Below are 21,265 nucleotides of genomic sequence, written 5' to 3'. Positions count from 1 at the left end.
CCCTCCCCCGCGCGGTGGGGGTGGGGGACATGGCATCGGGTAGGCTGGGTTGTCTGCCCATCCGTTGGGACAGTGTCTCTCTGTGTCTCCGAGAGCAAGGAGCAGGTGACCCTGGAGGCACCGTGAGCGGGAAGCTCTCTAGCTGAACAGCCTCTGCATCCTGGCAGGAGGGCTCTGGGGCTTTGCTGGTGGCCTCTGCCCACGGGGGTCAAAGAGAGACCCTCTCTAGGGACAGACCCCAAGTTAAGGGGTCTGAGGACCCCCTTGGCAGACTCAGCCACCAGAAGCTCACGTCCTTAATGCCTCAAAGGTGTGAAGGAAGGGCTGGAGTCAGGGATGTGAGGCCTAGAGACCAAAGGGGCGGGCCAGCACGGTCCTGCCACCAGCCGACTTGGAAGGCACACAGGGAACCTCAGGGAGCCCAGGGTGACCTGAGGGGTGGGACCTCAGGCTGAGGCAGCAGGAGCCAGGCTGCGAGCCATGTGGAGGGCGGTGGAATGGGAGAGGCAGGGGCTGTAAGACTTGGGATGGCTACCGGGGTTGGGTTGGAGTTGGGTACAGAGGAGTCAGTCAGGTTGCCTGTGGCCAAATTTGGTTGTGACCCGAAAGGAGGCACGTTCTCGGGGAGGAAGGCCAGAGTCCCTAGGGTCTTGGCCCTTTGTTGGGTGGCCCTGGCAGCTAGTGCAGCCCTCTGGGGGCTCTGGAAGTTTCCCTCTAAGGGCCTCTTCAGCAGATCAGCAAGTATCGCTGGCCTTGAAGAATGGGAGAGCAGCTGATTGGGTGAAGGGGGTTTCGCTGGGGCCGCCTGTCCTCCAGCCCCAGAGATCCCTGGGGCAACTTCCCAGGGGGGCCTGTGTCTCTCAGCTGAGTGCCAGTCTAGTCTTGCTGCTTGGGGGAGTCCCTTTAAAAAAGGCCCATCCAGGAGAGAGTGGGGATATACATGTGGATTTTTTTATTTGGCCAACTTAGAGCTTCAGTTCTTGGGTGGCTGAGTCCCTCCGCTCCACTCCCTGTAGTCTATCTATGCTGGCGGGGCTGGGCCTAGGCTCCATTCTGGGCCACCCACTCTGGAGACGTGAGTGACAGGGTCAGGTGGGGTGGGGGAGGCAGACACATGGACAGACAGTTTTCACTGTGGGAGAGAGGGACAGGGACAGCTGGCTGGCCGGGGGTTAGGGTTAGACACGGAGCAGGGCACGGCGCAGGGCAGGAGGGACAGAAGGGAGAGTTGGCAGTTAGAAGGAATTCACGCAGCTCAGGGCTAGGGCTCCTCCTTGTGCCTGGAGGCGGGGGGGGGGGGGGGGGGGGGCATCTGCACTCCAGGGGGCAAAGTGCGTGGCAAGTAAATGGTCTGTAAAACACTTCACCTAATGAACTTGGATCTCATCTACATCCCATCTGAGGTGGCGGGGGAATACACCTGCCTCATCTTGCTCTCCGTCAGGGCTTCCTTGGAGCCCTGACTCCTTCCTACCTCACTGGGGTAGGGGGAGAAGCAGAGGAGTTCTAGAGGATGGCAACACCTCTGGTAATCCAGGCGGACAGGAAGGGGGAGATGGGTGTAAGAGGAAATGCCAGTGCCTTTGAGCTATCCAAGCCCTCTGGGCAGCCCACCTCCAGCCCAGCTGCCTCCTGTCCTCTCCTAGAATCCTGGCAGGGTGTGACCTCACTGCCTCCGGTGGCCTCTAGCCTTCACCTTGGGAGCAAATTATGGGGGGTGGGGGTGGGGGGGGTGGGGGTGGCTAAGCCTTCCAAGCCCCTGGGTGTGGAGGCTTGGAACCAGCCAAAGGGGGTGTGGGTTGGGGCTGAGGGGCCCAAAGCAGGGGCCCAGAGAGAAGAGCTGGCTTCGATGGGGAGGGCGAGTGCGAGGCAGGACAGCCCAGGGGGGTGGACGGAGAAGCAGAGTGGAAAGGGGGGCCAGAGGTCCCAGCAGGGAGCCGGGCCTCGAACCCAGACGAGGGTGCGGAGAGCGAGCCGCCCCGGCCCCCCGCGGGGAAACGGCAGTTCAGCGCCGCCTTTGCCGGGAGGAGCTGCGTGACCTTGGCGAGGTCGCTTTTCTCCTTGAGCCACGGTTGCCTCATCCGTCAAGTGGGGATGGAAGGACCCCCCTCAGTCTGTCTTGCAGAGGAGCGCGTGGATGTGAACATCCGCTGAAAAGGTTGAGAGGCGCCATTAATATTCATTTTCGCGGCACCTTCCGCAAATCCGAGGCTGGCGATGCCCGGTGCCGTTGCCTGGCTTCAGTTAGCTTCCTGCAGCGAGACGCAAAGCCCCCTCCGCCGAGCCGCGCGGTGGCGGCGCCCCTGCCCCTCCCACCCCTCGCTCACGCTGGCGGCATCAGGGTCACCGGCCGGGGGGCTCGGGGTGGGAGAGACGCGGCTCACCGCGCCTGGAACCGGGGCCCTGGTCCGAGCGGCGGGCGCCCGTTTCTGCTTCACCTCCGTCCCCACCCCACCCCCAGCGCCCCGGGATGCCGTCTGGAGCCCGGATGCCCCACCAGGGGGCGCCCATGGGCCCCCCGGGCTCCCCGTACATGGGCAGCCCCGCCGTGCGACCCGGCCTGGCCCCCGCGGGCATGGAGCCCGCCCGCAAGCGAGCAGCGCCCCCGCCCGGCCAGAGCCAGGCCCAGAGCCAGGGCCAGCCGGTGCCCACCGCCCCCGCGCGGAGCCGCAGGTGAGTGGGGCCCAGCGCGGAGGGGGCGGGCCACGGGACCCCAGGGACGGGGTGGGCGAGGCGCGAGACTGGAAGGAGCGAGGAAGAACGGGCAGCGAGGGACGGGCCGTCCTCGGTGGGATGCCCTCTGGGGAGGTGGGCTGAGGGGGCACTGGTCTGGTTCCTTTGTGTGCCCACCGCAGGCGCGGAGGCCGCGGCCGTCGCGCCCTCCGCCGTGTCACCTGCTCGGTCCCTCTCTCCACCCCTCGTCCCCAGGTTCTGGGAGATGCTTCTGTCTCCGGGGTGGGGGTGGGGCTGGCGGCAGGACTGAGGGCTGAGCTTCAGGGACTGTGTTCCTCCAAGTGTGGCTGTCCAGGGCACCTTCCTCGGTCCCCTGGCTGGACTGTTTAACAAGCCCCACTCCAGGTATCCTGAATGCGACTCTCTGGCCAGGGGGGTGGAGCCTGGGGATTTGTCCTGTGGGTGGGTGGTCTTCCCACAATCCTGCTCTCAGGTGATTCTTAGGGCCTCAGAGGCTAAAGAGCTGCCCCGATCCGATCCGTCGTCTGGACCAGGTCTACCCCTTCATCGCCAGGGGCCAGCCCCTTTCCCCGTCTGAGCCAGCTGGTGTCACCCCAAAAGCCCCTGCTGGTGTCTGGCAAGAGAGATGCCCCTCTGGGTTTCACTATTTAACCAAACACACATGCTTCCCTTTGCACACCAGATGGAGTCCTATAAAAGGAGTAATACGGATCTTACCTCGTTATTAAATATTTTTTACACATCAAGGAAAATTCGCCATTTATAGGAATCCCATGATGAATTCTTTTGCAACGTGAATCACGCTCTTACACAGTACGCGCGTTCCTGGTTTGTCTTGTATGAACGGAGAATTTCACGTAGACCGTTTCTTCAAAACAAATCAGACCTTTTGTGAAAGGTGCTTACCTGGCCTTAGGAGAGGTTTTTGGACAGGAGGAGGCAGTGATGAACACCACGCAAGGGCGGTACGGAGCCGTCCTCCGGGCTGAGTTCTAATCTCAACTCGCCAAGGATTTCCTGGGGTGCTCTTGGGAATCAGAAGCAGCTAGCGGGTCAGGAAGAGTCCGTGTCCCCGCTGCCACCCCAGGTTCAGCCCGCAGTCGTGCCCCCACAAGAGAGCACTCTCTCTCTCCGGATCCCTATGGGGCTGTTTCTGGAGCCTGTTGGCAGGTGATCCAAGGGCATGAGCACTCCCTGCCCGTCAAGCCCCTTCCAAGCCCAGGGTGCCAGGGGTACAAGTCCCCCCCCCCCCCAGCTCAGCCTTCACCTCCTGTTTCAGGGATGCGGGAGCGTGTCGGGGGTCCCCTCCCTCCGAGCTCAGGCCACCTTGGACTGTGCACCCCTGCTTCACAGAAAGGGAAAGTCCTCAGAATCCCTCCTCCCTCTCCTCTGTCCTCCCCCTCTCTAGCTTTTCTCAAACACTTTTGCAGCTCCCCACCCCCACCCCTCCTAAGTCTAAATTTCTCTGGCCTGCGGGTGTGGTGGGGTGGAAAGGGGCTCCCAGGCTAGAGAAGGGACGGGACCGCGTCTGCTCCCCGCAAGAGGACATAGCGCCATGCCAGACCCACTGCCGTCGCCCCTTGGGCGGGCGGACAAGCGGGCTGTGGGAACCCCAGCTAGGCGGGTGGAGATGTCGGGATAATTTAGCAGGTGGCCTCGTTACTCCCAGATCTGTCGCCATGGTAACCTGGTTTTTTCTTTAAAAAATGTACAGTGCCAAGAGGAGGAAGATGGCTGACAAAATCCTCCCTCAAAGGGTGAGTGCCTTTCACAGCAGCCCCCAGCCCCCCCCCCCCCTGCCCTTTGCCGCTCTGCCTCCTCTCCCCCCACCGCCCCCCTCCCCACCCTGGGCTGCTTCCCCTCCCCCCTCAGGAGCAGAGCTGCAGCGGCCCAGTCACTTCCACTGTTTGTTTAAAAAGCTCATTAAGAAGTGGGGCTCCCTGGCCAGAGGGAGGGGGTGGGGCGGAGGGAAGGGGCGGAGCCATGGGGGGAGGGTGGGGGGCAGCGTCCTGGGCCCCGGGGCGCAGTGGACTGAATTCCAGCGGGTCCGCGGACATAAAGGTGTGGGACAAAGAGGGCACAAGAGCTAGGGGACCAAAGGCTGGCAGAGGAGTGGAGGGAGCGGAAGCATCAGAAGTGAACCCAAGCCAAGCTAGGTGTGGGGGGTTATGGTTGAGACGCCAGGTGGAGTGACAAGGCGAGGCACCAGGGCAGAGGCAAGCAGCCACGTCCTCTGTCCCAAGGACCCCAGGGTCCTAGCCACTTTGCAGACACCCAAGGAAGGCCCAGAGGCCATGTGACACGGGAAGGGATGAGGAGGTGAGGCCCTAGTGGCTGGGCTCCGTGGCCGCTCTGGCCTCCCTTAGTGAAGAAATGCAGGGACCTCTCTAGAGGGAGAAGCCGTTTTTTATGCTCAGATGTCCAGGTCCTTTCTGCTGGATGTGCAGTCCCGGGGAGAAGTCCCCGTTTGCACTCTCAAAGTTCTGTGCCCTGAGCCTGGCCAGCTCTCCTCGACGCTCTTTGCTCTTCGTACCCTGGGCCCGCGTGACAAGCACGGTCAGCCTCCAAGCTTGGCTGAGCCCCTCGCTCCTTCTCTTCCAGATCCGGGAGCTGGTCCCCGAGTCCCAGGCTTATATGGACCTCCTGGCATTTGAGAGGAAACTAGATCAAACCATCATGCGGAAGCGGGTGGACATCCAAGAGGCTCTGAAGAGGCCGATGAAGGTGTCTTGATTTGGGGGCAGGAAGAGGGCTTCAGGCCCTGTTGTAAGAACGGAGAGCGGGACTGCCCCGGGAGTGGGAACGCGCGGCGTTTGCTCTGTACTACACTCTTTATTTCTACAGCAAAAGCGGAAGCTGCGTCTTTATATCTCCAATACGTTTAACCCTGCGAAGCCCGATGCTGAAGATTCCGATGGCAGCATCGCCTCCTGGGAGCTGCGGGTGGAGGGGAAGCTCCTGGATGACGTACGTCCTGGCCCAGGTCTCTCCAGGTGTCCTGGGGTGGGTATGGGGCCGAGCTGAGGACAGAACGAGCTGTGGGCACTATGGGTTAGGGAGTCAGCCCTGGCCAGGGGTGGGTGGCCTAAAGAGCCATTCTGAGGGCAGAGGTCTGCTTCTAACCAGGCCGCCCTACCCGACCAGCCCCACCCGCTCCCAACGCATCCTGCCCCCACAGTCCCTGTCCTGCCCCCACGGTCCCTGTTCCTCTCCCACAGCCCAGCAAGCAGAAGCGGAAGTTCTCTTCCTTCTTCAAGAGTTTGGTCATTGAGCTGGACAAAGACCTTTATGGCCCTGACAACCACCTAGTTGAGGTAAGACCCAGACCTCTTTTGCCCTGGAACTGCCACCTTTCCACAGACAACGGTCTCACCGGCCGCACAGATGTGGGCCAGGGACCACCCTGGAGCCCCTGGCCCCCCTAGCCCAGATGGGCCTGAGAGGTGACCCAGCTCTCCCCCGCTCCCCCCCCCCCTCCGCCCCGGGCAGTGGCACCGCACACCCACGACCCAGGAGACGGACGGCTTCCAGGTGAAGAGGCCGGGGGACCTGAGCGTACGATGCACGCTGCTTCTCATGCTGGACTACCAGGTCTGTGCCCCCACCACCACCACCCCCCCCCCCCGGCCATGAGGCCCTCGGGCCCCCCACGCCCTTTGTCTTCGGAGCGTTCCCTGGGAGACCCCATTCTCTTCCTTGCCTCACCTTCTCTAGAAACATCCTTCCTCGGGCCCAATCACCACGTCCCCGCCGGCCCCAGGCTGCCTGGCCTTGAGCTCTTTCCACTCCCTCTCTCTCATTTAATTTTCATGGCCATCTTTTCTCAGCCTCCCCAATTCAAACTGGATCCCCGCTTGGCCCGGCTGCTGGGGTTGCACACACAGAGCCGCTCCGCCATCGTGCAGGCCCTGTGGCAGTATGTGAAAACCAACAGGCTGCAGGACTCACATGACAAGGAATACATCAATGGGGACAAATATTTCCAGCAGGTACCCTCTCTCCTGACCGCAGGGGTGTGGGGAGCAGGCAGAGGCACCAGTAGGGGAAGTGCCTCTACTAAGGCAACGCCCGCACACACTTCTAGATTTAACCAAGCCAGGAACGTTAAGAGGCCAACAGTTTGGGGAACATGATAGTCTTGGCACTTGGAGTTAGGGGCCCTGGGCTCTAGTGCCGGATCCAGGCTCTACCAAAGTAGAGGTTATTGTTAATAATACTTTTTGAATAAACACAGCAGATAAACTCGAGGAGCAAAGTTAACAGTTGGTGTTTATTGAGCACTCGCCATGTGCCAGGCATGCTCGCGGGCACTTAACGTGAATCACGTTTGGTCCTCACAGCCGCCCTGGCAGACAGGTACCATGACCATACCCACTTTAGAGATGAAGACACCGAGGCCCCCGAATTTAGGGGATGGGCTCAAGGTTGCACTGTTAATGGGAAGAGGCAGGATTTGCACCACGGCCCCCGGCCCAGGGCCCATGCTTCCAACCACTGCACGGCCCCCACCTACCTCTGTGTCCGCACTCCACCCCCAGACACCTTAGTCCCGGCCCCAGGAGAGGAGTTAGACTGGCTCATGGCGTCGCCTTCCCAGAATGGAAGGCTCTAGGACTGTAGTTCTGCTCTTTTCAAGTGGACGAGAGTGGTGTCTCTCTCTCTCTCTCCCCCTCTCTCTCCTACTTCAGATATTTGATTGCCCCCGGCTGAAGTTTTCTGAGATTCCCCAGCGCCTCACAGCTCTGCTGTTGCCCCCTGACCCAATTGTCATCAACCACGTCATCAGGTGAGGCCCCAGCTTGCTCCTCAGCCCAGGGAGTCATTGCCGTTCTGCCCTCCCTCTCCCCACCCCCACCCCCCACCAGTCTGCCCCTGGGGCCCCTGGCCTCTGTGGCAGCAGCACGGACACCAAGGCCTGGACTTCCCTGGCAGCGTGGACCCGTCGGACCAGAAGAAGACGGCGTGCTATGACATTGATGTGGAGGTGGAGGAGCCCCTGAAGGGACAGATGAGCAGCTTCCTTCTGTCCACGGCCAACCAGCAGGAGATCAGTGCTCTGGACAGTAAGGTGGGGCCCGAGCCCAGAGCTGGAGTGGGACATTAACCCGGAAATGACAAAATACAGACAACAGACGAGAGCATAGGCCCACGGAGAGATGGGGGGGGGGGGGCACGTGGCCCTCCCCTCGCTACTCCGAGCTCTGCCCATCTCCCATCCTCTGGGGCTGCAGAGGCGTCAGGGACCTGAGGGACTGTCCTTCAAAGGGACGCAGCAAATCCCCCCCCTTTCCCGCCTCCCCCACATCCCCATGGCCAGGTGAAAGCGTCTGTCTTTCTACCTGCAGATCCATGAGACGATTGAGTCCATAAACCAGCTCAAGATCCAGAGGGACTTCATGCTAAGCTTCTCCAGAGACCCCAAAGGCTACATCCAAGACCTGCTCCGCTCCCAGAGCCGGGACCTCAAGGTGAAGGGGACTCAGGGAGCACTGGATGGAAGACAAGCATATTGGGAAGACAATAAATGTTGTCACACGCGGGCCAGAGGGGGTCCGGGCTCAGGGCTGACCCCCTCGCTTCCTCCCAGGTGATGACGGACGTGGCAGGCAACCCTGAGGAGGAGCGCCGGGCTGAGTTTTACCACCAGCCCTGGTCCCAGGAAGCCGTCAGCCGCTATTTCTACTGCAAGGTGGGGAGGGGCCCGTGTCCCTCAAGCCTCCCCCTCTCACTGCAAGAGAAGTCCCGCTTCTCAGCCACTTCTACCAACCCCCTCACCACAGAGGAGCCCTCCCTGCTCCCAGAGGCTCTTCCAGGGTGGCTGGGTGGCCGGGACTGTCCTGTCACTCACCAGCAACAGCGTAACCTGCCAGTACTCTTATTTCTCTAAAGATCCAGCAGCGCCGGCAGGAGCTGGAGCAGTCGCTGGTCGTGCGCACCACCTAGGAGCCCCTGCGGAGGAGCACCAGGAGCACCGCAGAGGGCCTCTGGGCCGGGCCTGCCCCGCCCCCGGGCTCTGCCATCGCCCCTCTGACGCCTTCCGGGTGAGGCAGGGGAATGATTAAAGCTCATGCATCTGAGAGCAGCCTCGTGTGTCATTGGCAACCGGGGAGGAAGGACAAGGGGGAAGGCGGCGGGTCCCTCTGGGAAGCCTCCCTACCCCCTCCCTCAGATTCTCCTCCTGACTCCATTTCCCCTAGACCTAAAAACAGTTTGGCAGAAGACACTTTTAATAACGTTTTCTTATTAAAAAAAAAAAAAAAAAATACAGCAACAGGCTCTCCATCTGTCCGTCCATCTTGCCTTGCCCTTCCCGGGGCTGCGGCAGAGAGGGGAACTCCACGGAGGGGCCGGGCCCGGGGCGCGCTAGGTGCTGTTGGCCTGCTCCTGCTCGAACAGAGCCATGGCGAGCTGGGCGCGGCCCCCCAGCCCCTCCAGGTTGCTGAGGCGGCAGCGGTGATAGAGCTCCTCGCTGAGCCGGGGGCTGCAGTCTCGTAGGGAGAACTTCTGCACCAGCCCTGGCTCCACGGCCCGGAAGAGGTGGAGCCCTGAGAACCGGAGGAAAACATCCATCACCTCCAGCCCCTCCAGGGCTTCCTCCTCTTCCTGGCCTGCCAGCTCCCCGGCCAGGCGGGCTCGGGCCGCCAGGTAGTCGGCATTGTAGAAGCAACCCTCCGCGGAAGCCTGCCGGTCAAACCTGCCTCCTACGGGAGCCCCCCGGGAAGGGTCGGCACCGGGAGGGGACGGGGGGTCGGGGCCAGCCCCCGGGGGCCCCGCGGGAGATCTCTGTGGTGCCAGGGCAGGGTTGAACTCCTGGAAATGCACTGGGAAGAAGGCCTGCCAGCCGGAGATGGCATTCATGCGGCAGCGGTTGAGGACTTCGGGCCCCGGCCTGGTCCACACGGTGGTGAGGAAGAAAAGCGTGTCCACGGGGTGCTTCTTAGAGACCACGTCCATGAGCCGCACCTGGGAAGGGGCCTCCGCGCGCACGGCGAGCCAGGCCAGCCTCGTCCCGGGGTGCCGTCGCTCTAACTCGGCCGCCGCGGCCTTCACCCCGAGAAATGGGTCCGGGGCCCCCCGGCCACCGTCCCGAGGTCCGTAGACCAGCAACAGGGTGAGCAGCGCGTGCTCTCGCGGCTCCAGAACGCTGGCTGCAAAGGCCTCGAGGAAAGCAAGGGCGGCGGCGGCTTCGGCCACCGGGAGTGGCAGCACCAGCTGCACGCGGGTGGCCTCGGTGACGTAGGGCATGGGCAGGATTTCCACCCGGCTGAGGGGCCGCAGCAGGCTGACCCTGCGGGCCAGGGCCCGCCGGTGCCCACGCTGCGTCACGGCCTCCAGCAGCAGGTCCAGGGTGTACTCCATGCCCCGCGCCGGGTCGAAGCGCCGGTACCCGTTGAGCAGCCGCTGCTTCTGGAAGCGCAGGCGGGGCTGATAGCGCCGATTCAGCTGCTCCAGGGCCGTCTCCACGGCGTCACCCACGTCCGCCCTGCTCGCCCCCTGCAGCGGGCACTTGGGGGACCCGTCTGCGCAGGAGAAGGTATGCTGCTCCGTGAAGTAGTCCCAGCCCAGCACCTCAAATCGAGAGTGTGGGGTGAAAGGGGCCGGGAGCCCGATGGGCCAGCTCAGCCCTGCCTCGCCCTCGGGGGTCAGCACGGTCAGGTTCTGGATCTGAGCCTAGGGTGGGAGGGATGCACAGTTAGTGCCCTCTAGGTTGTCAGGACCCGACCAGGCTCCAGCGTCCTGGCTTCGGAGCTCTGTCCTGACTCCGTCCACACTTAGTGAGGTGCCCCCATGGCTAATCATTCAATTCCTCATTCTTTCCGTCCTTGTCTGTGAAATGCAGAAAGCATAGGGATCATAACGCACCTTACACAGCTGCTGTGAGAAGGAAGCGGTGGGAAATGTGCTTTTGCAGAGGTTAAAGCTCGCAGCCTTTCTCTCCAGGCCCAGAGTACGTCCTCTTCGTAATGGAACCTTGGCTTTCACCTGTATGCCACCTCTGACACCCCCCACTCCCCACGATCAACTGGAGGGTTCTTCCACATCTACCCCTGGGCTTTTGAAGGACAGTGCTAGAGATTTAGGGCTTCCTGGGCTTCCGCTCCTCCGGTGGAGAGGCACGACTGGAGAGAAGCCGAAGTGATCGTGTCTAAGTGCTATACAGAGCCCTGCTCCTCACAGTTCGCCCGCAAACATTTTAACCACATCCAAGTCGAACCAGGGGCTTATCTCACGAGTGACCTGGGTCCCCGAGGGTCCCTTCTCCTTGGAGTTGTTTCACGCTTCCACCCCGCCCGCCTCCCCTCTCACTCAGCTGCCCCCTCACTGTGACCCCGGACGCCTGAAGCCCCCCCTGACCTCCAGCCGTGGGCCCGGGCTCACCTGCAGTTGCTCTATTTCGCTGTACGCCCGCTCCAGCTCCAGAGCGCTGAAGCGTTTGTGGAGCCTGTACATGAGGGTTCCCTCGGAGACAGGGTGCACTGCGAAGGCACTCAGGAAAGCCGAGCTCCCCTCCTTCTCAGGGTCCCTATTTTTGGCCAGCTCAAAGGAACGATACTGCTGCCCCTAAAGGGACCAATCAGACCAATCAGTGCCACACACGGAGGGCTGCCCATCCCAACCACACTTAACCGAACTCAGCATTCATGCTTTTTACCACCGCCATCACGACGGAGGAGAGCAGGAGCTCATTCCGGTGTTCCCTGAAACTTGGCCTTAATCTTGCTACTGGATTCGGGAAAAAAAGAATGTTAGGCAATTAAAGAAGGACCCCGCTGCTTCAAGGGAACGAAAGGCATGAGCCAGCAAGGACTCCCACTACTCTGGTTTACTGTACTCCCCGTGACAGTGGCCATCTTTAGGACATTCCCAGATCGTTTACGACTGTGCATGTGTCAGAGGAGGGGGCGAAGGGCGGGGGGGGGTGGTGGCGATGGGAGGAGCTGGCGAGCAGGGGCACCTTTCTACCTTGCTCGGAGGGTCCCCGGCAAGATGCCACTTTTGACGGCCCCGGGGTTCTAGCCAGGGTCGGCGGCTAGGAAGGACAAAACCCCAAGGTGCTGCTGGGAAGGAGCCAGCCACAGCCACCCCGGAGACCAATCGCTCAGCCACTACCAACTGTCAGGGGCCAAGACTGACTCGAAAGGGCTGTCACCTGGTGCTGCGAGACACAGCCGATGCCTAGAGAGTCGATGAGGCAGCGGCCGAGCCACTCATCGGGACGGGCACTGAGAATGTCTCCTCGGCAGCCATCCAGGTGTGGCCGCAATCGGAGCAGGAGACTCCGTGACAACAGGTAGCCAAAGCCCCCATGGCAGTACCGAGCCTGCTCGCCGGCGCCGATAAACTCCTCCGCTCGGCCCAAGTACAGGTCTTGGTTGATGCTGAGGTGGCCAGCAAGGGCTGCCAGGCGGGGGGCCTGGACATACGTGTCATCCTGCATGATGAAGAACCAGTCGTAGTCGGCCCCAAAGTGTGTGTGAAGGTGGCGCAGGGTCTCTGACATGAGCCAGGCCGGCCGTTCGTCCCCGTGAGATACCACCTGCATGCCCGCAGGAGTCCGGGCCCCCCGCTGCCCCGTGAAGTACAATAATCGAGGGAAGTGGTGGGCCACCGTGCGGTTGACGGCCACAGCCAGAGTGGACAGGGTGGCCCGGGAAGTCAGGACAGCCACCAGCAACCGCTCCCGAGAGCCCAGCTCCGTCTGGATGTACCGAGTCCTGCGGAGGGACCAGCATGCCAGGGGTCAACTCCTTACACCTTTAGGAGCCCAGTCTGCCCAGCATACACATCCCTCTAGAAATGAGTGGGTTGGGGTTGAGAAAAGAGAAGAGAGACACCTCCTCACTAACATTAATGAGCTACTACAGTGAGCGTCCGCTGACACTGGAATTCATTTGGGGACAGGTCTAAGGATGGATTAGATGGCTAGACGTGATTCCTGCCCCGTTTAAAAAACATCCAACACTAACTTAACACCAATGAGTGAGACCTTCTTAGACCTGAGAAGGGAAAAATAGAAACAAATCATGATGGGTAATAAGGCAAACAATTGCTCTGGGAGCCTAACAGTGATTAACCAGCGAAGGCAGAGACAAGGACTTAGAGCAGCGCTCAAGTGGGGTCTGGGGGCTACGTACACACATAGCTCTCACCTGAGCACCTTCTTGTAGGGCTTGTTGGGATCCCTGTAGTAAGGGACAATCCGGGGTTTGAAGTCTTCATCACTCTGGTCGAGTCCAGTTCTGGAGTCTGGATTATGTGGCACTCCTGGTTCCCCCACGGCCTCTACACAGGGATCTTCTCCCTCACCCTGGATCCAGGAAACCCGCAAGAGGCTCAGGCTGCACCCCAGAGACAGCCCAAGGATGAGGGGCAGCGCTGGTCGCAGCAGAGCCAACAGGGAACTCAGGCGCATGGTGGCAGGCCCTGCCACGTGCATGCCCCAGAGGGGACCGCCTCAAGGATCAATCAGTAGGTTGATGGGTGTCGGGCCAGTAGTAGGCCTATGGTTTTATCCAGGAAGCCTGGGGTCAATGAGGTCAACGACACAGCAAGGTTGCCAGGCCTGCTGCCAGGCCCAGCATCCCCAGGAAGCATATGCCTGGGCTTCAGTCCTCAAGGTGCCAGATTTAACCCTTCGTCTAAATGGCAGTAAGTATTAGAGTCGATTTCACCCACTAATGTGCTTATGGTCTGTCTTCCAGAATGACGAGGAAACAAAACTCAATCCTGCCAAATCTGACCCAGAAAGAAGGACTACACGCATCTGTAGACTGGATCTAAGTGGAGACAGCAGAAGCGAGTAAAGAAGGGGCTGGGGCCAAGGGCATGCTCCATCAAAATAACAGCCCCAACTCCAAGAGCCTGCGTCGGTAGGCCTTTGTCAAAGGGCCCCTGGCTGGGGGCACGTTGCTCACTCAATGTACCAAAGGGGGTGCCGACTAGCTATTGAAGGCGAGCCCAAGGGAAGGGTTAAGGGCCTCTCCCTACCCTACTCCTGAGTGTTACAGAAACACACAGCTAGAGTAACCCCTCCTCCCAGTTGGGAGTGGTCAGGAGCCACTGGCATGGTGCACAGTTCTGCCCACCCAAGTGAGGTGGACAGATACGGTGAATCAGCACCGAGAGCCTCTCAGAGGAGCACAATGGCTGATGGAGCCATTTTGCAGGGCATCCTTCTCTGAATCCCAGCTGCTGAGAGGCTGGTGCTGCCCACCTTCCTCTGTGAAGAGACGACGAGCAAATGACGGTGACTCTGGCTGTGTAAGAGCAATTCGGTGTCTGGTTTTACCAGGGCCCCAGGGCCCCAAGCCAAACCAAAGTGGGGAGACGAGAAGCTAGAGACAACACACGGCCCCTGCAAAAGCAAACGGAGGCTCGGCTGGCTTGGGAAGTGACCTCTGCCAAGGACCAGACCCCCTGCTCTATCTGCTTCTCAGCGATCAGAGACCAACTCCAGCCCTGGAAAGAAGGCCCAAAGCGACTTTTAGCTGTTAGTCTCCAAACAGAAATAAAACCGGCTGCGTCACGGAACTGTCGAGGAGGGGCTGGGGGACTCGGCTGGGTTTGTTCCGGCGGAGGCAATGCAGGTTCGCGGCTGGGACCGGAGGGCAAAGACCCCGTTATCAGGCCCGTCGGCGGGGCAAAGGCCCTGCCTGAGCCAGCGGACGAAGGAGAGCAGGCACACCCCGAGGCCCGCCGGGGGAGGCCCTGCAGCAGGGCCGGGGGGGAGGCGGCGGACCGGTAAAGGCGGCCCAGGTGTGGTCCACGCGGCCAGGACCGTCCTGGGGGGAGCAGGGACGAAGGCGCGGGAGTGGGACCTGCTCCTGTCCTCGGAAGCGGCGCCCCTGTGGCCCCCGCAGGGGGAAGGGCGGGGAAGGGGGAACAAACCCCAGTGCCCAACCGAGGCGCCGGCTCCGCCGCTGCAGCCGCTGCCACCTCACAGCCCGGCCCGCGCCTTCCTCTTCCGCTCGCCGTCAGTCCCGGTCTCTATGGTGACCGCATCCGGTCGCTCGCTCCGCCTCCGCCGTCTCGGTGGTCTCCCCGCCCCACTCCTCGCAGTGCGCAGCCGCGGTGCGGGTGACGTGTCCGCCCGGCCAGGCACCCACCCCCATGAGCGAGCGTGCGTTCCACAGACGCCGATACGAGTGGCCTGGAAGGTGCCCCACGTCTTCAACCTCCACTGTTACCTGCCTTGGGGGAAAAAATGCCCTCCTCCTCCTCCATGGGCGCGCCCCTGCCTCCTCCTCGACTTCTCCCCGTTATTACAGAAATGTTTGTTGTCTGCCTACTAAGTTGCAGGCCGTCGTTGTAAGTACGGAGTGAACCAGCGGTGGAGAGGTGGGCGTGGTTCCTGCCCTCAGGGAGCTGAGAGTTGAGGGAGACAGGCATGAAACACACACTGTCGTACGGAAAATAGGCGCTTCGGTAGAAATCTCAACCTGGCACAGGTACCATTGCAGAAAGTAGAGCCCAGTGGAAAAGCCTGACAAAAGGAATTAAATTAGACTGGGAGTTCGGGAACGCTGAGATCCAAAGAGTCAGTGTGTTACCCAGACAAAAAGTGGAGAGTTTTCTGGGCAAAGAGCAGAGCGCACAGGCGCCGAAAGAGGAAAGCTAGTACCGTAGAGAAGAACTGGGGAGGCCAGCGCCAGGGGAGGCCGGAGGGCAGGCAAGGCCTTCAAAGGCCCACCGCGGGTTCCCAACCAGGATGGAACATTCCTAATAGGCAATTTGCAGGTGGACGGGGACAATCTTGTCATATGGTTTGGCGGAGGGGGGGGGGGAGGGTTGGGGAGCCAAGAATGCTAGGTATCCCAGGGGCACCTGGGTGGCTCAGTTGGTTGAGTCTCCGACTTGGGCTCAGGTCATGATCTCAGGGCTCGTGAGTTCGAGCCCCACATGGGGCTCTGTGCTGACAGCTCAGAGCTTGGAGTCTGCTTCGGATTCTGTGTCTTCCTCTCTCTCTGCCCCTCCCCTGCTCACTCTCTTTCTCAAAAGTAAATAAAAACTTTAAAAATTAAAAAAAAAAGAGTGCTAGATATGCTGCACGTTGTAGGACAGTGTCATGCATGACTCATCTGTCCCACACAGCTTTCAAATGTCCTTCTAAAGATTCATGTAAGTGAAAAAAAAAAAGTTATAATTAATCCTTGAGCCTGTGTTTTATATATAGAAACAAAGTGATTTTGCAGGGTTGTAACGTGCTGAATTTTCAAGCAATGTAACTATCACGTAAATAGAAGCTAGTACTTTGTTTCATTCAGGAATTTACTAAGCGTTACTATTTTGGAGGGGCGCCTGGGTGGTTCAGTTCCTTAAGCATTCGACTTCAGCTCAGGTCCTGAGCTCCAGGCTGGTCAGTTTGAGCTCCGCGTTGGGCTCTGTGCTGACAGCTCAGAGCCTGGAGCCTGCTTCCGATTCTGTGTCTCCCTCTCTCTGCCCCTCCCCCACCCACACTCTCTCTCTCTCTCTCTCTCTCTCTCTCTTTCAAAAATAAATAAAACATTAAAAAATATTTTTAAAAAGTTACAGTTTTGGAGAACTATATCACAGTAACATCACTCATGGTGTTCTGTCTGCATTTGTACTGTCACATTCAAGGTGATCCTATGTACAGGTACAAATATATGACTATGTTTTCTAGCATACTGAAATAACAATTATTGGAAAGAATTTCCTTTTCTTTCTTCTGTTATGGTGAAGACTCTATAGTAGCACCTGGGCAGCTCAGTCAGTGTAGCGTCGGACTCTTGGTTTCGGCTCAGGTCATGATCTCTGTTTATGGGTTCAAACCCCTCATCAGGCTCTGTGCTGACAGTGAGCAGCCTGCTTGAGATTCTCTCTCCCCCTGTCTCTCTGTCCCTCCCACACACACACTCTCTCTTTCCCTTCCTCTCAACATAAATAAATAAAAACTTAAAAAAAAAGTTTGCTATTAAAAGGCAACATTGGGGCTGGTAGAGTTAAGGACCACTATTCTAGGAAATACATAAGATAGAAGTTACCAGCATTTGTTATCCTTTACTGTTTTCAGTTTTCTCCTCAATTAGTCTGCAATTTGATCTCCCCTGAACAACTGGCACTTAATAGGTGGTAAGTGAATGATTTGTTAGAATGGACTCTGGGAAGCAGAGTAGGGATGCTCACCTTGAAGCTGGAAGATACAGATTCCAGACCAGTGTTGTCCAACAGAAATATAATGTGAACTGTATATGTATTTTTAAATTTTCTAGCAATCACATTTTTTAAAAAAGCAAAAAGAAGTGACATTAATTTTAATAATATATATTATTAAATAGATCAAAATATTATTTCAACCTGTAATCAATATAACAAATTGAGATATTTTACATTTGTTTTCACATGCAATCTTTCTGGTTTTATTTTTAATTCCAGTATAACTAACATTTATTGTTATATGAGTCTCAGGTGTGCAAAATAGTGATTTAACAATTGTATACATTACTCAGTACTCATTATAAGTGTACTCTTAATCTCCATCACCTATATCACTTACCCCTGCACCCCTCTTCCCTCTGAATACCATCAGTTTGTTCTCTGTAGTTGAGTCTGTTTTTTGTTTGTCTCTTTTTTTTCTTTGATCATTTGTTTCTCAAATTCCACACGAGTGAAATCATGTGCTATGCTGTGTCTTTCTCTGACTTACTTGCTTCAGTTAACATTATACCCTCTAGCTCCATCCATGTTGTTGCAAATGGCAAGATTTCATTCTTTTTTAAAAATTTTTTTAATGTTTATTTATTTTTGAGACAGAGACAGAGCGTAAATGGGGGAGGGTCAGAGAGAGGGAGACACAGAATCAGAAGCAGGCTCCAGGCTCTGAGCTGTCAGCACAGAGCCCGACGCGGGGCTCGCACTCACAAACCGTGAGATCATGACCTGAGCCGAAGTCGGAGGCTCAACCGACTGAACCACCCAGGCGCCCCAAGATTTCATTCTTTTTATGGCTGAGTAACATTCCACGGTGTGTGTGTGTGTGTGTGTGTGTGTGTGTGTGTGTGTGTTTACATATCACATTTTCTTTACCCATTTATCAATGGGTACTTGGCATTGCTTCCATAACTTGGCTATTGTAAATAATGTTGCAGTAAACATAGAGGTGCATGTATCTTTTCAAATTAGGGTTTTCATTTTCCTTAGGTAAATACCCAATAGTGGAATTATTAAATCATATGGTAATTCTATTTTTAATGTTTTGAGGAACCTCCATACTGTTTTCCAGAGTGGCTGCACCAGTTTGCATTGCCATCAACAGTACATGAGGATCCCTTTTTCTCCACATCCTCACCAACATTTGTTGTTTTTTATCCTTTTGATTTTAGGCATTCTGACAAATGGGAGGTGATGTCGCATTGTGGTTTTGATTTGAATTTCCCTGATGATTAGCGATGTTAAGCATCTTTTCATGTGTCCGCTGGCCATTTTCTTTGCGAAAATATCTGCTCGTGTCTTCTGCCCATTTTCAAAATTGGATTTGGGGTTTTTTTTTGGTGTTGAGTTTTGTAAGTTCTTTATATATTTTGGATACTAACCCCTTATTGGATATATCATTTACAAATATCTTCTCTCATTCGGTGGGTTGTCTTTTGTTTTGTTTATGGTTTCCTTTGCTGTGCAGAATCTTTCTTTTTTGGTATAGTCTCAATTGTTTAGTTTTGCTTTTTGTTTCTCTTGCTGAAAGAGACCTATCTAGAGAAATGTTTCTATGGCTAGTGTCAAAGAGATTACTGCCTGTGTTTTCTTCTAGGAATTTTATGGTTTCAGGTCTTACATTTAGGTCTTTAACCCATTTTGAGTTTATTTTTGTGTATAGTTTAAGAAAGTGGTCCTTCTCCTCCCCCTCCTCCTCCCCTCCTTTTTTTATGTAGCTTTCCACTTTTCCCAACACCATTTGTTGGAGACGGTCTTTTCCCCACTGCATATCCTTGCCTCCTTTGTATCCATGCACGCTCTTTGAAATTAATGATCATTTTACACTTATAGAACATCTCAATTCGGACTGGTCACATTTCAAGTGCTCCATAGCTACATGTGGCTACTGTCTAACACATTGAACAACATAGTTCCAGACCCTTCTCAGTTACTAAGTTTCTAGGTAGTTCTGGAGGAGATATTTCCTTCGTTGGGTCTCAGTTTCTTCATAGTTTATTTTTTTTTTTTTTAAGCAGGCTCTACACCCAATATGGAGTTTGAACTCATGACCTCAAGATCAAGAGTTGCACATTCCATAAACAGAGCCAGCACGTACCCCTGTTTCTTCCTATTTTAGAGAGAGTCTGACCAAATGTTTTTGCTTCCAGCACTGACCTTCTGTGATATTTCATACTTGGCAGTTCTTCTTTTCTCCTCTCTACCCGCATCTCTCTCCGACTCTCCCTCCCATTTTCCCAATTTCCCCCCACCCATCCCCAGGTCTGTTCCCTGAAAGAGATCCAGCCCTTCCATGGGAATGGCAGAACTCCTCCTAAGTGGCCAATAATTTTTCTAAGCCACTCTTGCTGTGCCGGGGGAGACTCTGCCCAGCAACTGTTGATAATGGGAAATCATGGATGTGATTGGTTGCTATGCAGGTGGCTTCAGAGAAGTAGCTAGTTTGTCTTTCTCTGGCCAGCCTAAGCCATTTTACAAAGCTGAATTTCTGGGACCAGAAGATTCCAGCCTTAAATCCTGGTACTGTCTCCTACCAGCAGTGTTGTTTTATTAACAGCTCTGTGCTTTCATTTCTAATCTGCAAAATGGTAATAATACCCACCTCAGAATTTATTGGGGAGATTAAATGGGATAGCATAGATGTAAGAGCATAATAAATGTTAGTTCTCTGTAACCTGTAACCTGCTTGTAACCATGTGTTTTAATGAGGCTGGGAGAGGGAGGCATATGGTCAACAGTGCTCCCAGGAGGCTAGGTGCTTGGATGAGTGATTTTATATGATCCACAACCATATATAATTTCTTTGCTCCATAAAGAAAGGCTTTGCAGTCAGTTAACTATTGTCTATATTCTTTACCTAAAACAAAGTTCTCGCCCATAGTAGGTGTTTAATATTTGTTACATATATTAAATAAATATCTAGTGCATACTTAAGTAAGGATTCTACTAGTAGCAGAGTTCAGCTAGCAGAACTCCAGCTAAGTAATAATTAGCCAATTAACAAAAATTAAACTCTAATCTAACAACTGTATGAGGTAAGTACTATCATCATTGCTATTTTACAGAGGAGGGTGTATTTTGCCCAAGGTCACACACTGTAAATGATAGAGGAGAGGTCTGAATGAAGGCAGTCTGCCCCCAGAATTCATGGTCTTAGTTATGCTATGTCAAGTGAGCCCCACCTACATACTCGAACAGCATGCATAAGTCACTTCTTTTATGGCACTTATCACCTGAATGTCATGGTCTGTTTACTCTTTAAATATTTTTTAAATGTATATTTATTTTGAGAGAGAGAGAGAGAGAGAGAGCGATAGAGCTCGTGCACCAGGGAAGGGCAGAGGGAAAGAATCCTAAGCAGGCTATGTGCTGACAGCACAGAGCCAGACATGTGGCTCAATCTCACAAACTACGAGATCATGACCTCAGCCAAAATCAAGAGTCCAACGCTTAACCAACTGAGCCACCGAGGCACCCATTTACTCTTTAAATGTTCCTTCTTAATCGTGAGCTCCCTGAGGTCAGGGAATAACTTGTTTCCATTGCAACTCCAGCATCTAGCTCTGAGCCTAACACACAGTGGGCACTTAATTGGTGGAGGGTCTTGCAGAAAAAGCTACGCTCAAAGGCATGAAGGTATGAAATGGCAAGGCTTACTTGAAATACAAGTAGATTCTACTGAAGCATCAAGTTTGAAGAGGAAAACTAGTTCTCTGGAGAGAGGAGTGAGTTTTGTTTTTGTTTTTTAACTCGGGTAGGGCAATTTGGAGAACGTGCTCGAAAGGAGTAAAAGCTTCATTTTGCCTCCCTCCAGCTGTGTCACTGATGGTGAAGCACCGCTGATCAGAAGCCTGGAGAAGTAACAGGGTCAGTCACAAAGGGCCTGCCTTGTATTTGAGGCTACAAATGTACAATGTAGGTGAGAAGTCTGAGGGATTTTAAACAGTAAGACTCAAAAGAAAACTAACGGGCAAGGTTACATGTCTAACCAATGATACCGCTGAACTCAGGAAATGGGTCTTTTTTTTTTTTTTTTTTTTTTTAACTTCAGAGCTCTTACCACCAGACTTACACGGCTTTGATGGGAATCTAACAATTCTAGAGAGTGTAGGCTAAGCGGCCAACGTTCAGGAAGAACGTTCGGCACCTTCTAAAAGTTTGGCTAACACTAGACCAGCCTCTAAGATCTCAGTTCCATAAAAGGAGGACGCCTTTCTTTTAGGGATTTCTGTTCTTCGCATCATCTTCGTAGTGATGCGCCTCCTATTCGGGCCGCCTCTTCCCAGCCGCTTCACTCTTCCTCCTTTTCCCTCCACCTCCCTCCTCTTCTCTCCCATTGTTTCGACCCACTCCCGCCTGGTGCCTGCTGGGAAGTGTAGTCCGTCGCCCCGCTGTTTGA

The 21,265-nt window shown here is 55.7% G+C and overlaps 2 protein-coding genes across 11 annotated transcripts in view; one reads left to right on the top strand and one right to left on the bottom strand.

Moving 5' to 3' along the window:
• Positions 1 to 8,771, top strand: part of SMARCD3 (SWI/SNF related, matrix associated, actin dependent regulator of chromatin, subfamily d, member 3) — a 30,139-nt gene extending 21,368 nt beyond the window's left edge. For 3 of the 10 annotated variants that reach the window (XM_045496213.1, XM_045496214.1, XM_045496211.1), the window contains 12 exons: positions 2,462 to 2,673; positions 4,409 to 4,451; positions 5,296 to 5,418; positions 5,539 to 5,661; positions 5,913 to 6,008; positions 6,184 to 6,285; positions 6,522 to 6,683; positions 7,383 to 7,480; positions 7,627 to 7,762; positions 8,040 to 8,162; positions 8,282 to 8,383; positions 8,584 to 8,771. In XM_045496213.1, the coding sequence (XP_045352169.1) occupies positions 2,462 to 2,673; positions 4,409 to 4,451; positions 5,296 to 5,418; positions 5,539 to 5,661; positions 5,913 to 6,008; positions 6,184 to 6,285; positions 6,522 to 6,683; positions 7,383 to 7,480; positions 7,627 to 7,762; positions 8,040 to 8,162; positions 8,282 to 8,383; positions 8,584 to 8,637 (1,374 nt within the window). In that variant the 3' untranslated portion in view covers positions 8,638 to 8,771. Of the gene's footprint in view, positions 1 to 1,822; positions 2,159 to 2,461; positions 2,674 to 4,408; positions 4,452 to 5,295; positions 5,419 to 5,538; positions 5,698 to 5,838; positions 6,009 to 6,183; positions 6,286 to 6,521; positions 6,684 to 7,382; positions 7,481 to 7,626; positions 7,763 to 8,039; positions 8,163 to 8,281; positions 8,384 to 8,583 lie in introns of those variants that run through there. The other 7 variants (XM_045496208.1, XM_045496207.1, XM_045496206.1 and 4 more) reach the window with 4 other exon arrangements.
• Positions 6,945 to 14,738, bottom strand: CHPF2 (chondroitin polymerizing factor 2). The gene is made up of 6 exons (XM_045496204.1): positions 12,846 to 14,738; positions 11,846 to 12,410; positions 11,074 to 11,256; positions 8,543 to 10,365; positions 8,034 to 8,183; positions 6,945 to 7,781 (listed from the first exon to the last, which is right to left on the bottom strand). The coding sequence occupies exons 1-4, from the start codon at positions 13,130 to 13,132 to the stop codon at positions 9,058 to 9,060; spliced, it is 2,343 nt and encodes a 780-aa protein (XP_045352160.1). The 5' UTR covers positions 13,133 to 14,738; the 3' UTR covers positions 6,945 to 7,781; positions 8,034 to 8,183; positions 8,543 to 9,057.
• Between the last annotated feature and the right edge of the window lie 6,527 nt (positions 14,739 to 21,265).

Source organism: Leopardus geoffroyi, chromosome A2, assembly GCF_018350155.1.
Source record: "Leopardus geoffroyi isolate Oge1 chromosome A2, O.geoffroyi_Oge1_pat1.0, whole genome shotgun sequence".
NCBI lineage: Eukaryota > Metazoa > Chordata > Mammalia > Carnivora > Felidae > Leopardus > Leopardus geoffroyi.
The sequence above is the reverse complement of the archived record's forward strand: the minus strand, read 5'-3'. Positions and strand labels throughout refer to the sequence as shown.